Below are 16,794 nucleotides of genomic sequence, written 5' to 3'. Positions count from 1 at the left end.
GCAGCAGTTCGTAGTGCAATTCGACCAATTTGGCCGTGGCGACGGCGGAGGTGTGAGCCGGTGCGTTGTCATGGTGGAAGAGCACTTTTTTCTTCACCAAATGGGGCCGCTTTTTCTGCAATTTGGCGTCGAATCGGCCCAATAATTTGACATAGTAGAGCCCTGTGACCGTTTTGCCCTTACATCGATTACCCAGGTAGTCGATGTAAATCACACCTTGTGAATCCCACCTTGAAATCCCAGAAAACGGTGGCCATCACCTTTCCGGCCGATAGAACAGTCTTCGTCTTCTTCGGAGCACATTCGCCGGGTGAAGTCCACTGTTTCGACTGTTCCTTGGTCTCTGGTGTGTACCGGTGGATCCATGTTTTGTCGACGATCACGAAACGACGCAGAAACTTCTCCTTCGGATAGCGCTTAAACAGCGTCAAACACTGCTCTGAAGTGGTCTCACGGTTGCGCTTGTTGTTCGGAGTGAGCAAACGCGGCACCCATTGCGCCGACAGCTTTCTCATGCCCAAAATTTCATGCAGGATATGATCCACGTGGTCTTTTGAGATGCCTACTGTTTCAGCTATCTCGCGTACCTTCAATCTGCCAATACGAGATCGTGGATTTTTGTCACGTTATCCTCCGTAGTAGCCATTTTCGGGGCACCTGGGCGTGGCTCATCAAAAACCGACGTGCAGCCACGTTAAAACTCGTTAAACCAATTTTTGACGGTCGCCATCGAAGGAGAAGAGTCACCGTACACAGCATCCAAGCGCTCTTTGATTTCGCTGCACGATTTCCCTTCCAAAAACAAAAATCGAATCATCGACCGATATTGCTCTTTTTCCATTTTTCTAAAATCCGCGGACACGCCCTCTTCCACACGCGGTCAAAACAAAACTACGAGTCCGATTCGGCTGAAATTTTGACAGTAGCCGTCTACGAGAATGTACTACACAATAGTAAATCTCTCTTGCAATACTGGCACCATCGGGCGGTGAGGCTAAGTACTTATTGGACATCATTATGTGGATCATGCATATCGTATGCACGTTGAAAGGTGCTCTTTATGACCAAAAAACCTTTAAGAACTCTTAAAAAATCCTTGCTTCATGAAAAAAAAGTTATCGAGGGGTTCACTCAGAAAATAAGTGTACATCGGACTTTAAGACTTCACTGGACTTTACCGGACTACATCGGACTAGGTCGGACTTTATTGGACTACGTCGGACTTCCTCAAATTTGACAGAATTCGGACTTCATCGGATTACACCGGACTTCATGAACTTTATTGGACTACGTTGGACTTTATCGGACTACGTCAAACTTTATCGGACTTTATCGGACTTCATGGACTTCGCGAACTTCGAACTTCATCGGATTACACCAAACTTTGCCGGACTTTATTAGACTTCACGGACTTCATTGGACTACGTTGAACTTCATCGGATTTCAAGGAATTCAACGGACTTCTAGCGAATTGTATGTACACCAGAATTCAAGAGTGATTACCCCCTCGTAATTTATTCTATTTTTATAGTTTCGCAAAGAATAATTTCTAATTGCTGGAAAAAAAATCCTCCGACCGCATGTATGCGATAAGCATATTGATGTTCGGAAAATCCTTTTTTAAGATCATTTAAAAAATTCTTCCATCATAAAAAATAATTTATTCTATTTCTAATTTTGCACAGAGTAACTTCTAACAATTAGATAAAAAATACTCCGAATAAGTGCAAGCGTCACAAGGCATTCTTGTGTTCAAAAAATCACCTATCAGATCATTTAAAAAATGCTTGTTTCACGAAAGATAATTTATAGTTTTGCATAAAATAACTTCTAAATGCTAGATAAAAAAACGAAAAAAAAATCATTTTGAATATATGTATCAGAAAGCACTTTTCAAGTCGTTTGAAAAACTAGTTTCTACTTTAAATTGTTAAATCAGTTATTGTTATCTTGTACTTATTACCAGTGTTGGGTAGTATATCTAGAAACAAGTAGAGATACATTTTGTGTATCTGAACCTATATATCTGAAAGACATTCGAATTATAGTATTTCCATATTTTATATCTAGATATTAAAATACAATATCTGAATTATTTTTCAAATACACTTTGAGGTACATTAATAAAGTGATATCTTCGAATTAAGTGATCTTTTTGGTCTGTAAAATAGATTTTTGATTAGTAAAAACAAATAAAATGGTTAAAAATTTAATTTTAAAGAGTTAATGAGAGTATACGCGCGATAATTGGTGCGCAACAATTTTCTTTTAATCAACTTCTTTGCATGAACGTTTCGGCCCCGCTTTAGGCCATCTTCAGCATAACAATATATTTTCCAATAGTAATGTCCGTGGTAGGATCAAGGAGTATCTTTAAAACCTCAGTCTATGATGTTGGCACAAATGTGTTGTGACAAATCGTCATTCATATTAGTCGCTTTTACATTATATTACATCAAGTTCGCAATTTTTCTCAATTAGTGCGGCTGTCCCAGCAAACACAGCTATATAATAGCAATGTTGATGCAATAAACTTAAAGGTAACACGCAATATAGCGTGTAACGTCCATGTAACGTCCATGTTAGTTATAATTTCCCACTCATAGAACATCATGGTTACATTATATCAACGTAACATGTAACTGAGAGAAAACATTGCTGTTATATAACAGCAAAATTGCAATTATATACCAATAACCTAGTTCGTCACTTTGCTACATTGATGTAATGTAGCTATTATGTAAAGCTTTAGTGTTGTTATATTGCTGCAATGATGCTATTTTATTAATCTCACTTAACCTAATTTGCTTCTAGCACATCTTAATCCCAGAAAAGTTTTCGAATTAATTCTAAGCAAAAGCAAACCAAACAATTCGTTTGCTTTTACAGAGAATTAATCCAAAGATCTTTTCTGGGATAAGAATATACAAAACATATTTCTAGGAAATTATGTTTTAACAAGGAAAGAAAAAAAAATTATAAATCTTTTATAATTTATTGCTTCATTAATTCTCCATGGAAGCACATAATAATAAATATGACTGTAAAAGTGAGTTGTTTTTAGATAGAGAGACTAGTTTTATGATGGTTTTTTATTAAGAATCTCTAATGAAGAGATCAAGCCATAAAGATTATAGTATTTTCATAAGTATATATTTCAAACAGTATATACCAAATATAAATAAGTTTTTTTAGTAATTCTAGTATTAAACAAACCTTTATGCACATTAAAAATTCCTGAATTTGTTTAGCTTTTTTAATTATAACAATAATTTTTTTATTTATTTTTCATCTCTATAAAATTATGTTTATTTATTATTTATTTAACATTTAAACTATTTATTTTTCAATTATTATTGATTTTAAAATTTGTTTAAAAAATGTTTCAATAACATCTATGAAAATCAGTAAAAAATTAACTTAATTATATATATATTTATATAAATAATATGTTTTAATTATATATATTTCGTCTTTTCGATAACATATATTGAACTGATCTATCAGATGTACATGTATTAGCAAGTGTTTACAAATCATCACAAGAGATCAGTTCGCAGCGATCACAGAGATCAAGCAACGTTCACCGGTCGCAACTTGGATGGGTGATCGCGTAGAAATTTCCGAAAAAAATTCTTAAGAAAAAACCTTAATATTAAAAAAAATTGTTTAATGTAAAAAGAGGCATAAATCTATTAATTTTAACGTTTTTGAAAAATTTTTTATTGCAAGTTTTTAAAATGTTTTTTTTTTTTTTTTATATTGTTTTGCTCGTTTATGCTTCGTTAAAAAAAAACGTTTCTTTATCGTCTAATAAACGTTTTCGTTAAATGTTTAAAAAAGTTTTTATAATATATAAAAAATATCTTTTTAAACGATTAAATAAACCATTTTTAAATGTAAAAAAGGGCATTTAACCAATTATTTAAAATCCTTTTATAAATTTTTTTAAAAATGTTTTTTAAGTATTTTTAAAAACATTTTTTCAAATATTGTGTGCTGATTGGGTGTATTCAGATTCCCCACCCGGGTGCACCCAGATGTCGTTTTATCTTTGTTGTTTACCGAATGTTAAACAAGGATAGAATGATGCCTGGGTGCACCCGGGTGAGGAATCTGAACGCAGCCTAAGGGGGGGAAGGTCATGTAATCGGTCAAGAAAAAGCTGATTTTTATAAAATTTTTTGCAAAACAAGACTTTTAACAAATTGTCCATAACTTTTCTTGTATATTTTTTATAATTCGTAGATGTAAAAATAATAATTTGTTAATCAATTAATTCAAATGTGGCAGCGTAATGACGCTCGTTCTCCAAATCCTGGTTTTCGAGGGGGTCAAATGGCGTGCAATGTAGTATTTTTTTATCTCATCTTGAAATAAAAAATCAAACAAATCTGTCTTTTTGATAAAATTGCACACCGGAAAAACCTAAATCCGATAGTAAAAAGTACTAAAATAAAAATTCTACACAGTTTTGAAAAAAAATATCGAATTTTCACATAAAATTTCGCATTTTTATTATGGGAAAGAAATAGTTTGGATAGTTATTCTGGCAAGTTTTATAGATACTTCCGGTGGAGAATTTAGTAAAAAATAAGCATGCACGCTCTCAGCTATATTGATTGAATATTTTTTGAGTTATATTGCATACCGTTTTGAAAGACGTAGTTTCGAGAAAAACGCGTTTAAAGTTTAAACCGCGTGTGACTATCTACTGGACGTGCACGTATGAACTTGTCTGTAGGATTGTTAATATGTCGATCTCCAATATAAGGACTTGAATTTTGAATTCTTGAAATGTTTTAGTATGTATGTATATGTAATAAGAAAAAATAGATTTTTACATGACCTTTTTTCCCTTAACTGGTCGAAGGTGTCCTACAGACTGCACGTATGTATTCAAGTCTACAGTGTCGAGATATTGTTTCAAACGTGATCAATATCTCTTATTATTGTTGTTTATTTCTAAAGCTCTTGTAAGCAAGTTCGTTCACTTTAAAATACTTGTAAAAATGGATCTCAACTCTCCTTTTCCTCGCCGAAAATCAGTAAATAATCATAAGACACATGAAAATGAAGCCTATTCAGGCAGGGGAACACGCGGATAGTTATTGAAAGATAAGCAAAAAATATACTTTAACGTATAAAATTTAAAAATAACTTTACTTGTGGCTCATTTTTACGAATTTGGTAAATTAGAGACAAATTACATTTTCATAATGAAGAATATAATAACGAAATAACATACAAGATAAAATTTCATCAATATGTCATTTTCCATGCCTATTAGCTCTAATTCTTTTACTATATCGCGAAACTACATCGCCACCGTCAACGAGGAATTTTCGGTCAACTACTTAGAACTTTGACTATCTAATATGGACTGCCAGCAGTAACTTCGGACTAGTAGACCATTTTGTCGTTATAATTTGATTTTTTATTCATTTATGTGTTTATAATACTTTTACTTGGTAAGTATCAGTATGTAAATAATATCGATGTGACATTAGTTTTAGCTCACTCATTTCTGAATTAGTCGATGATGACATATATACAGCATATAGATACAGCTTGACATTCCAGTCTGAAATTGTTAGCAGTCCATATTAGATAGTCAAAGACTTTAGAAGTCTTAAAAATCGTTCCAAAAACGTTCCAAACTTCAGTTTGAGATAAAATGATATACATATATAATTACATGTATACAATTTTATCTAGATAAAATTGATCTTTTAAATTATCATGATTTGATGAATCGATTTAAAAAAATTATTTTTATGTTATTTAAGATATGTTTAAATCTATTTTATTTTATCTAAATAATTTTAAGTTCTTTAATTCTAACCGCAACACTATAATATTAAAAGAATTGTATGTCAGGTAAAGGCACCATGGATGAAAATGTTTTTCTACGGCGAGCTCGATACATATGTCATACCAGGCTTCAACGGTATAGTTACTCTGGGTGGATCGAGGAGCTTCGACTCGGAAAATAAGAAATTGTGTCCGTATGAATCTGCAGCGATTCGCGAGAGATGTAAAACGTTGGTCCCGTCTTTAAGCAATGCAAAAATCTTGCAGGAAGAAGTTGGTTTACGACCGCATCGAGAGGGTGGTGTCAGAGTTGGGGAGGGGACACGCATCAGTCATCATTCTAAAGCTATAGTTAGTACTTGGATAATGAAAACAGTTTATGTTAATTTATACATTACAGACCGAGCATTTCTTTTTACAGATTGTACATAATTATGGACACGGTGGTTATGGAGTTTGCATGGCGCCTGGAACCGCTGCAGCAGCTGTTGATGAAGCCATCAAATTTCATAAATCTACCAGCTCCAAAATATAATTACTGTATCATAATTTTTACCGTTACGTACATTATCTGCAGTGTTTGCCGTTATCTATATAAAATTATCTACATGAAATGGTTCTCTTATCTTTATCTAGATTGAGAATATATTTTTATTTTTATTTTACATAAAAATCTTTTTCTAAATTAATATGAATAATAAGTATGCAATATACTACTCCGTAACTTCAACCTTCAAGTTACCATTTATCTTCAGAATTTTTTAAAGTAATAACAGATCAGAAAATAATAACGTAATGTACAAATTGCTCCAAAACTATAAATGATTCAAAAATTTATAAGAGATTTTGTCGATTGCAATGTAAAAGTATATTCTCTTCATATTTTTTATTTTTATTTTTATTTGCATATATTGATTCAAATCAAAAGAGGAACATTTTAAAATAAATTAATTAAAGAACTTGTTTTTAAGAAATAAAGATTTATAAATAAACATATAAATATTGTCTTTACGTAAATTGTTTTGCTCAGCAGCGATATTATCTTCAAATTATATAGATAAAACAATACAATTTTATCTTTCATTTATTAATAAGAGAGTGTAAAATTAAATTATTTTTATCTGATCTAAAATACATTTAAATGTAATCTTCATCTAGATAATTTTAAATTATCTAAGTATAACACCCATTATTTATTACCATATTGCAGAAAATATAAGTGAAAAATTTTCTTATATATGCATATCTTTTATTAATGATTTACATAAATTAGAGTAGTCTAATACTGCATGGTTTTGCTGAAACGCATTTACAAACAGAATTTCTGAAGGCCCGTTGTCAGGAATGAAAATATGTGTTTGTGTTTCCTTAATCAGCGGGAAAAATATATTTCGCAGATCGCAAATTGTAATTAAGGATGTACTCTACACCCATTTTTACAAATGTTTTTATATTTATGCTTCAAATGAACCACAATATATATATATATATATATATATATATATATATATGTGTGTGTGTGTGTGTGTGTGTGTGTGTGTGTGTGTGTGTGTGTGTGTGTGTGTGTGTATATAAGGTTGTGTTTATAAGATTCTATTTTTATTAAATAATACATCTTTACAGTTTATTTACTTTATTATTTGTTATTGTTATACTAATAAGATTAAAAAAATAAAAATCTCAATCTTTCTTGTATCGGCTTTAACGTTTAGACCGCCGGCATTGGACCTATTGTAATTTCCTTAGAAAGTTGTAATACTGTACTTATATCTTGGATATAACGTAATAGAGAATCTGTTATAGCATCTATATATAGGTTTTCCGGTGGCTAACGGTAAGGAAAAAATTCAAAATTTTTAATTCGGTCAAAAAGATCGTTTTCATAAGGTTTTTAGAGTCGTGAATACGATGGCGAAGTTAGTTTTTGAAAATATTCGATCCTTATGCCTATGCGCCAAAATTGCACGAGGTTTATAAGAATGTTGTATGACTCCTTTAGCATTATCTAGAGCCAACGACGGGGACATAGACAGACGATGTGGCTTCATTTTTTATTTTTTATTTTTTTTTATTTGTATAAGTGTGTGGAGAGGGAGAGAGGAGGGGGTATGTATTGAACCTTCTGTACAAGTTTTTGAGTGTTTAGATGAATTATTCCAAAGAGTCTATATTTAGATTTTCCGGCGGTCTAAAGGTTAAGTGTTCAAGATAATTGATGCAAAGTTTTACTGTTTCTAACTTAATTGTTATGTACATAAATTTATATATTTACAAATAACTTTTTTTTAGAAAAAGTATTTACACAAAATATATAAAAAGTATCGTATGTTAGCTTTTCTAAATAAAAATTTTCAAATAAACAATTTATTTATTTACACTAAGTTTGCACTTACATGTATCGGGTTTTAAAGATTTCAGTGAAATTAATAAAAAACAATTATGAAAATATAAAATATTTCATATTTTCATAACTATTTTTTTATAAAATTTTTTTACTGCAAATGCTGTTAAATATTTATTCTTGAAATATATAATAATATAAAAAAATATGGAAAAAATTTTGTATACTCTTCCAGACTGGAAGCAGATATATCAATTCTGAAGTGGTCATTTTTTTTCATAGTTGATACAATTATATAGTCAACAAAATTTTAAGTTTGAAACTATAAAACTTTGTTCGAAAACATGCCAGTTCTTAGGAAGTTAAAATACTATTTGATCCAGGTAGAAAATCATCGCTAAATTTTTTGTATTACTTTCAAATACAGACATAGAATAATATGTAATTTAATTATTTTGAAAACAGGTGTAATACATCCTTAACACTTTTTTTGAAGCAATAAATTCTATTCGTCAAAATTTAAGAACTTTTTTTAGCAAAGTATTATTGTAGCACATCACATAATAATCAATTATTTTACAAACGGGTATTTGTGAATGTATTACGAAGTTTTAAAAAGACATCAAACAATATCAGGTGAATATTATGAAAGATACCATTACATTAGTCCGTCTAAGCGCTATTTCTTGCCAGGTTTTATATTCTTCCGAGGAGGCGCTCCCCATCTCAATGCGCTGCTATCAACTGTGAGACGTGGCCTTTTATACTGGCTGCTTTTTATGTGTTCTTCCACTAATTTAGGAGTGACGCAAATAACATGTTGCCCTTTCCAGTATTTCACCATATTCATACTTTGTAATGTCGAGATGATGTCGGTTTGCGAAATACTAGTCATTTGACTGTAAACAGATTCGCATTTTCTCTATGTTGTTATTGAAATATTCATAAAAAAACAAAATAAAATACTTGAAAAAAAAAAAAAAAAAAAACATTTAAGAGTCGGGAACAGATATTGTTGTGTACCGAGAGAAAAAATTATTAAGTTTAAATAAATATGTTATTCAGTATTATACAAATAACTATTTTATATGAAATCAGTAATATTTATTTCGAATAAGTAATTATATTTACAAATAATTTTTATTTGTCTGAAGTAAATAAGTTATTTGAATAGTAATAACATATTTATTTAAATTTAGTAATTTTTTCTGTGTACAAAATTAATACACTTAAAGAAAATTTTATTGAGCAAAAAAATTACATATGTAGAGGAGTATTATGTGGTATTATGGACACCCATTTACATGTTATTCCAGAACTTTGTTAATAATCAATATATTGAAACTTAACGATTTATCAAAGTGTTGTTTAATAAATTCTAAACTCGATGTTCTGAAATATTTATTATTTAAAACGTGATTTATAAAAATGTGACTACACTGCATAATGAGTCGAAAAGGATTAGGGTGAGTAATATGGGCCACAAATATAAATTTAAAAAAATTGGTTTTGTTTAAAAAAACACATAGTATATTATTACAAAATTATATATCTTTTTAAAATAAATTGTTAAAAAAAGTTACAATACAACAAAATTTTAAGTTAGAGGTAAATGCCGATTTACTTCAATCAGAAGACGGATCACAAATAAACTGCCAAAAAGACAATATTTACAAAACAAATTTTTAGACTTTAAAATTTTTAATTATAAAAAAATAAAATATTGCAAAATGTGCATATTTACATAATACACATAATCTTCCGACTCTACAAATCTATCCTAAGCAGAACAAAAAGTCGTTATGACATCAAAATGACTGCGAAATGATTATTAATAATGATTATGAAGTTTTTGATTTATCACGATTTATTTCAATGTTATTTTGACGTTCTTGTGACTTGTTGATCTGCTTGGGTATAGTACACGTGTGAATTATAAGTTAGAATGACGTAAAGAATCACGCGGATGCATCTAGATGCATCCAAATGTATTTTATTCTTGTTTAACTTTTGGTAAATATCAAAGATGAAATATCTCTGTTTCAGAACGCAGTCCTCTAAAGCAACAATTGATTTATCAAAGAAATATTTCAATATGAAAATTTCGAGTAGTCTTATGACCATATCAGACTAGAGATTGAGATTAGACTGGAATTTAATCAATTAAAACAAACCTCACTATACTTGAGTGATTTTCTTTATACTAATTGGCTAAATTCCAATCTAATCTCAATTTCTAGTCTGATACGGGCACTATAATAATTGTCAACTATTGTGTATTGGCAAATTACCACCACTATGGCAGATCACTAAATAAATGATTCGTCAATAATTACTGATAATTATGAACTTACTAGTTACTCGTCACCTAATAACGGAGATAACGGGGTACGGGTGTTCATAATACATACACGGCTCATAACACCTTCCTCTCTAATTATATTATTCGACCAAAGACTTTTTTATGTTGTAAAATAAATAAAAATTGCAAAATTAATATCTTCATAATTTTCTTAGTTAATTCAATTTTCTTTAATTATATTAATATCTTTAATATTTTTTAATATATTAATTTTTAATTATTTAAGCAGCAATTATTGCACTTGAATCCTAATTGGTCTTTTATTTTGTCAAAATATTCATTATTATATACAATTGATGTACATCTTACCTAAGATCTTTAATGCTAAGAGTTCCTCTAAAATCTCGAAGAATTTCTAGTAGAATCCAACTCCAATAACTGCGATAAGATAATTTTCCTAAATCGCTCAAAGGTTTTTCTGGACTTCCAACAGTTTGTTCAATTCTACTTAATTCGTAGCTAAAAGCTATTAACAATTTGCCATAGCCTTGTCTTTGAAAAGGTGGTAGAGTTAAAATACATGCGACATTATTACCGTCAGGTGATTCTTTTTCCTGAAAATATAAATAAAATTTATAAATAAAAATATACAATTATTGAGTGGAAAATAGGTTAATAAGAGTCAGCGCGGGTCAAAGAGCGCAATCACAAGTATTGATATTGAATCATTTATTCAATTCAAAATTACAAAACGAACGTTTCGACTCTCTTTGTTTTGTAATTTTAAATTGAATAAATGATTCAATATCGATACTTGTGATTGCGCTCTTTGACCCGTGCTGACTCTAAGCCTATTTTCCACTCATTAATTGTATTTAAATTTCGAGAGTCCGGATTAATTGTACTAATTAATTGTAAAAATAATATAATACTTATAACAGATTTCAAAAGAGATTTTGAGAAATATAATTCCAAAATAAAATAATACAAATATAATTAAAGTACTTTTGATGACAACATACATTGCATACTGAATGAACTCATTATTATAACTTTGAAATAAAATAGGAAAATATATAGAAATTTTACTGAAACTAGTAGAGAAATCTGTATTTTATTACAGCTAATACTTAAAAATATTTTTCAAATCTGTATTGTACCTTTGAAAAATAGCCAACTAAATGTGCACCGTGCTTATCAACCTCGCACAAAATATAAAAGAGAAATGGCTCTACGTCGAAGTATAGGGTCTTGTGATCCAAAAACAATTTAGCTAACAAACACAGATTTTGGCAATAAATTTTGTGCTCCCTGCCATCCACTTCCCAAATACTCAATGTTCCTTTTCGATAAATCTCTTTTCCGACTGGCTGTCTATGAGTACACTCGCTCTGAAAGACATATTTCATAACTGCAGTATGCGTGCTCAATAAAAACTTGATAAATGTATATAATTCTTTTATTTACCATGTGATATCTGTAAGTCTTCTCAAGACGCATATATTTTAAGCAGTATTCACAAATCCAAAGTTTTGGTTGTTTGCCATATTCCTCTGGATATGGGCTAAAGTACCAAGTGTCAATCTCGTACTTGCCTAGAAATAAACTTCTGAAAATCATGAAATCCTTTTTGCATTAATTGAATTACGCGTACGAGCGATATAATAATGCTTACCAATTTGTATTCTGTCTATGTACTTCACTTTTGTTATAGCTTCGTGTTCCTTCTCGAGTGCAGCTGTAGTAGGATCCATTTCCGCGTAAGTCTAAAATAAAATAAACATATTAATGTGAAGTTTAATAGGTAATATAAAATAATTAACTTCTATAAGTGTATACACACATAAATAACATTTTATATACACAAATATAAAAATATTATAATTAGGATCATGAAAGGCAGTTACTTTATAGAAGTAATTAGTTACAGCTAGGTTTTTTCTCTCAAAAAATAAGTACTGTTACAAATTATTGATTTTAAAAAATAATACATTAATTATAGTTACTTAAACAGTAACCAAATTACTTTTCAGTTATTTTTTTAATTTTTTATAATCATTGTTTAATTTTAAATACCCGAAACATACATTTCTAATATTACTAAATCATATTCTGATCAAAACAAACCAGAAGCAACAAGTTACTTCTCAATTTTGGTTATAATATTTGCCTTGGTTAAAAGTATTAGGTACTTATATTTTATTTATTTACAAATTTTATCTGTATTATTTTCTATTGGCAAAATTGGATAAGAGTTAACTTTTTTCAACTAAATTAAAGTAATTTAAAAGTGATGGTTTATAAAATCAATTTAGTTACGTTAAAAGTTGCATTACAATTAACTTAAAGTTAAACTTAACTTAAAATTAAGTTAAAAATTAATTTTGAAAAGCATTACATATATTAAATGAAAATGTTATTCTTAAAAAATTAGCTCATTCTAAATAACAAAATAATTATGATATAGCTACAAATAAATTATATATTTATTACATTTTAATTAAATATTAATTAAAAGTTTAAATACATTTGTATATTAAGTGTATATGAAATAATAAAGAATTGTTTTTTTATGAAGGAATGTTTTTTTTTCTCTTACATATATAAGCAAAATTCTTTTTTATAAGTACATTTTTAACTTAAGAAAAAAGTTAATAAGCTAAAATTTTTGTTTTGACACTTTTGCTACAAACATCCTCTTCCTTAAGATGCTTTCGCGAGACATTGTGCCAAAAGTGTATGCATTATGTGGATTAGCCGTCAGCAATCAGATTTACGTCTTATACCTACAAAAGTTGCTTTGATACTTTTTGAAAGAAAATAAACTTTCCTTAAAAGTTATAGTTGTTTGTCGTATATGCATGGCATTTTATGGAAAGCGACGACTATAGTTGTCTGTTGTAGCGAAAGAATTAAAGATATCTAATTGCAGTTAAAAATTATCTCATTTAAAATTAACTAAGTTAAAAGTTATTAATTTTTTAACTATTATTTATATTCAACCTTGGCTGTTTTTTTATAACAAATTTTTACAACATATGGAGAGAAAAAGTAACAAATGCTTGTTAGTCCTTAATTATTATTATTAAATTATCAATTCAACATTGTGATATTACTAATTTTTGTTTATTTTATAACTGTGTTTCAAGACGAATAATTTATTTAGTGAGTAGGTTAATAAACTTGAAAAAGATATATAGAATTACACAATATCAGAATAAAGATATTCAACTACCAAATAAGGCCCATCTTTAATTAGTTTACAATCTATATTTTCTTATTTATTAACTTTTCACTATCCAACTTTGCCTATTGAATAATTACCTTTTGTTTCAAAATTCCATTATGAATTCCTATTATTTTTAATTTATGTATAATGTTGGTAAGCAATACAAAATAAAACAAATAAAAGAATTGCATAAATAAGAAATATACAATAGTCGCCTGATATTAAAGTTGTCTATGATTAATACAAAACTTATATTTGTGATAATGCAACTCTAATTAGTATCCACCTTTTGTACATGGTTGATCTCATCGTGACGTCTCTTCTGATTTCTAGTAATTTTACGATCCGAAGAATCAGCTAACAGATCAGTTCCTGAATTCCTATCATGCCTCTCTATTTCACTCATGTCAAATCTGCTGGACATAATCCTGTCACGAGGTACCCACTCATCCAATCTTCTATTATGTCCATCATAGTGGACATAGTATTCATAATGACTTTCATTTTCATTATAACGTGTCTGGATAATTTCAGCGGGATCTGTATAAAGAGATAACTAATAACATCAAACATATAATTCTGCTTATTAATCTCTTGCTCAAAAACAATATAATACAGCAACTATAACAAAATAAAATGATTTTTATTGTCATAAAAAATCATCTTACAATGACATGAGAAATTGATTTAATATCATAATTTATATTTCAGTTTAACTCTTAAAAAAGCTGAGAATAAACAGATTATAACCGACATTAATATTAATGTGTTTTGCGAATAAAGTTGAAACTTGAAGAGAAGGAAGGGGGAGGAGAATTATACGTACGCCAGGAATCGTCAGATCTACGAACGAGATAGTGTTCGCCTATGTCGAGCGGTAACTCCTCGAAGCTATCTGCATCATCTCCGGAGCCCTTCCCGCCATTAGTCAATGTGCTGTCTCGTTTCTCCTGTTTCACCATTGACTCCTTCAACGCTACCGTGTTACAAAGGTCCTTACCTCTTTGTTCGGACTCTGCCATTTTCTGTTTGTAATTCACACGCCACGAAAGTGGTCACCCTAATCAGTACAAATCATCCGAAAAAAAACTAAACATTGCATCCGCTGATGCAACGGGGAAAAACCACGAACTTAGGAATAGACATGATATAAGAAGAAAGGAAACAAGTAACCAGATGCGCAGTAGACCTTTGACTATACCTGACAATATTTTATATAGTCACCGACGAGAGACTATTAAAGACCGCTGATCTTACGGGAGTTGGTGTGACTCGAAAAATTCGCTGCGCGCTAACGCCCTCTCAGTAATATTGCGGCTGCAGTAGGAAACATTGCAATGTAAAGAATTGATACAATGGTAATATATCGGCGAGATTATTTTTTCGGGAGATATTAAAGACGTCTGTGTAGAGCCATGGATTAATTTCATCTTATAAAATTTTATTTATTTAAATAATGTATGTACTTATAATAAAAATTGTAAAAATTAAAAAAATAAAATTGGTATAGTATAAAATAAAATGAATTTAATAAGCAATAATATACATATTAATTATACTAAGTACTAATGTACTATAATAATAATATTAAAATAATATAATTATAGTATATTTTTTATAATTATATATAAAAATAAAAAAGTAATGAAGTATATAAATACAAATTAATTCTAAACTAAATTTTTTATAATTAATTTTTTAATTTCATTATTTTCATTTATTAAATATATTTTAGAAATATTCAATAATTGTTTTTATTATTTAACATACAGATAAAAATTAATTTAATTATACATGTAATTATGTATATATAAACTCGATAGCAAAATTAATGATTACCTATTTTGACTTCCAAAATTAGGCGAAATTCAAGAGAGTGTAATTTTGTCAAAAATAATCGTAAAAAAATGTTCAAAAAAGTATTTTAAAACTGAAAATATCTAGTTTTGAGATGATAAATCATTAAATGATTTAGAGATTGTTTACGAAGTTACGCGGATTCAAATGAAGATGCGTCAAATCTCTAAATTTTTGACAAACTTTGCAAAGCTTCAGGGCATGAAATAAAAATTACATGCAAATGTGGTTTACAGCATTTCTATGAGATTTTTATTTTACGCCATGGAACTTTACAAATTTTGTAAAAAAATTCCATTAAATGTCAAAATTAAAACAAATTTTGCCATGTTACACAATGTGAAATAAAAATCGCACACAAATTCAGTTTACAGCATTCGAAAGCGTGAATCTACTTTTAATTTGAGTATTTGTTGAACTTTGTAAAATTTTTTTTTGAATGACTTATACAACACTGAAGCAGTAATGATTTCTTTTGCTTCAATGCAAAATAATTTGGTGAATAAAAATCTTACAACGCTCAACAAGTACGCAAATTAAAGGTCAAGATTCACGCTTTCGAACACTGTAAATTACGTTTAGGTGCAATTTTTAATTTACGTTAAATAAACTGACAAAGTTTGCAACATGTTTTGCCGCATTTTTATTTGTATCCATATATCTCCGTATATTTTTTAAAAGATCCGTACATGTTTTTAAAATTAATATAAAAGGTATGTAAAAACTTTAAACTGCGTAAAATTCTTTTTGAAAAATTTTATCATTATTTATCATTTTTGTCGATGTTACATTCTCTTTTGGAGAATAACTGTGGCTGATTCTTTAATTTTGCTGTTAAACGCTCACTCAATTTTTGCAGAAGTTGTTCAAAAGAACTTCATAGAAAAAGATTGTAAAACGATCTTTTTGGGCTCATGTTAAAGAGTGAAATTTTTCGATTATCCGAGTTGACTTTTCTCAGACATTCTTTTACATCAGAAAAAAAAGTAGAAAATTCAAAAAAGATTTTAAGGAATAAAAAATTTTGCAAATTAAAACAAAAAATTAAAGCAAATCTAGAAAGTTACAAATTTTTGGCTATTTAAATTAACATACAGTTGAAAATTAAAGTAATTTTTTAAAATAATTTATTAAGTAAAAAATAATAACAATATTTTTAGTGTTTTATTGCATCATGAAAAAAAATTTTTTCCTTATAATCTTTTTTTTAATTTCCTACTTTTTATTTTCAAGTGTAAAAAAATTTCCGAA

At 29.0% G+C, this 16,794-nt stretch overlaps 2 protein-coding genes across 3 annotated transcripts in view; one reads left to right on the top strand and one right to left on the bottom strand.

Annotated features, from left to right (window-relative positions):
- The window catches only part of LOC105196680 (D-aspartate oxidase), a 105,312-nt gene extending 98,264 nt beyond the window's left edge, over window positions 1-7,048 (top strand). Inside the window, exons 6-7 of one of the 2 annotated variants that reach the window (XM_039448393.1) lie at window positions 5,881-6,165; window positions 6,215-7,048. In XM_039448393.1, coding sequence (XP_039304327.1) covers window positions 5,881-6,165; window positions 6,215-6,349 — 420 coding nt within the window. In that variant the 3' untranslated portion in view covers window positions 6,350-7,048. The remainder of the gene's footprint in view (window positions 1-5,880; window positions 6,166-6,214) is intronic. The other variant, XM_039448394.1, reaches the window with a different exon arrangement.
- An 827-nt stretch (window positions 7,049-7,875) lies between these two features.
- Window positions 7,876-14,859, bottom strand: LOC105196679 (histone acetyltransferase KAT8). The gene is made up of 7 exons (XM_011162727.3): window positions 14,513-14,859; window positions 13,973-14,226; window positions 12,133-12,223; window positions 11,925-12,052; window positions 11,618-11,848; window positions 10,827-11,071; window positions 7,876-9,054 (listed from the first exon to the last, which is right to left on the bottom strand). The coding sequence occupies exons 1-7, from the start codon at window positions 14,706-14,708 to the stop codon at window positions 8,835-8,837; spliced, it is 1,365 nt and encodes a 454-aa protein (XP_011161029.1). The 5' UTR covers window positions 14,709-14,859; the 3' UTR covers window positions 7,876-8,834.
- Window positions 14,860-16,794: the final 1,935 nt, after the last annotated feature.

Source organism: Solenopsis invicta, chromosome 4 (genome assembly GCF_016802725.1).
Source record: "Solenopsis invicta isolate M01_SB chromosome 4, UNIL_Sinv_3.0, whole genome shotgun sequence".
Lineage (NCBI taxonomy): Eukaryota > Metazoa > Arthropoda > Insecta > Hymenoptera > Formicidae > Solenopsis > Solenopsis invicta.
This window is presented reverse-complemented; position numbering and strand designations above follow the sequence as displayed.

Coding starts and splice junctions, on each gene's coding strand:
- LOC105196679 (XM_011162727.3), bottom strand. CDS start 14,708: ATGGCAGAGTCCGAACAAAGAGGTAAGGACCTTTGTAACACGGTAGCG. Junction 14,227..14,512: donor TAGATCTGACGATTCCTGGC/GTACGTATAATT, acceptor CTCTTTATACAG/ATCCCGCTGAAATTATCCAG. Junction 12,053..12,132: donor CATAGACAGAATACAAATTG/GTAAGCATTATT, acceptor GTTTATTTCTAG/GCAAGTACGAGATTGACACT.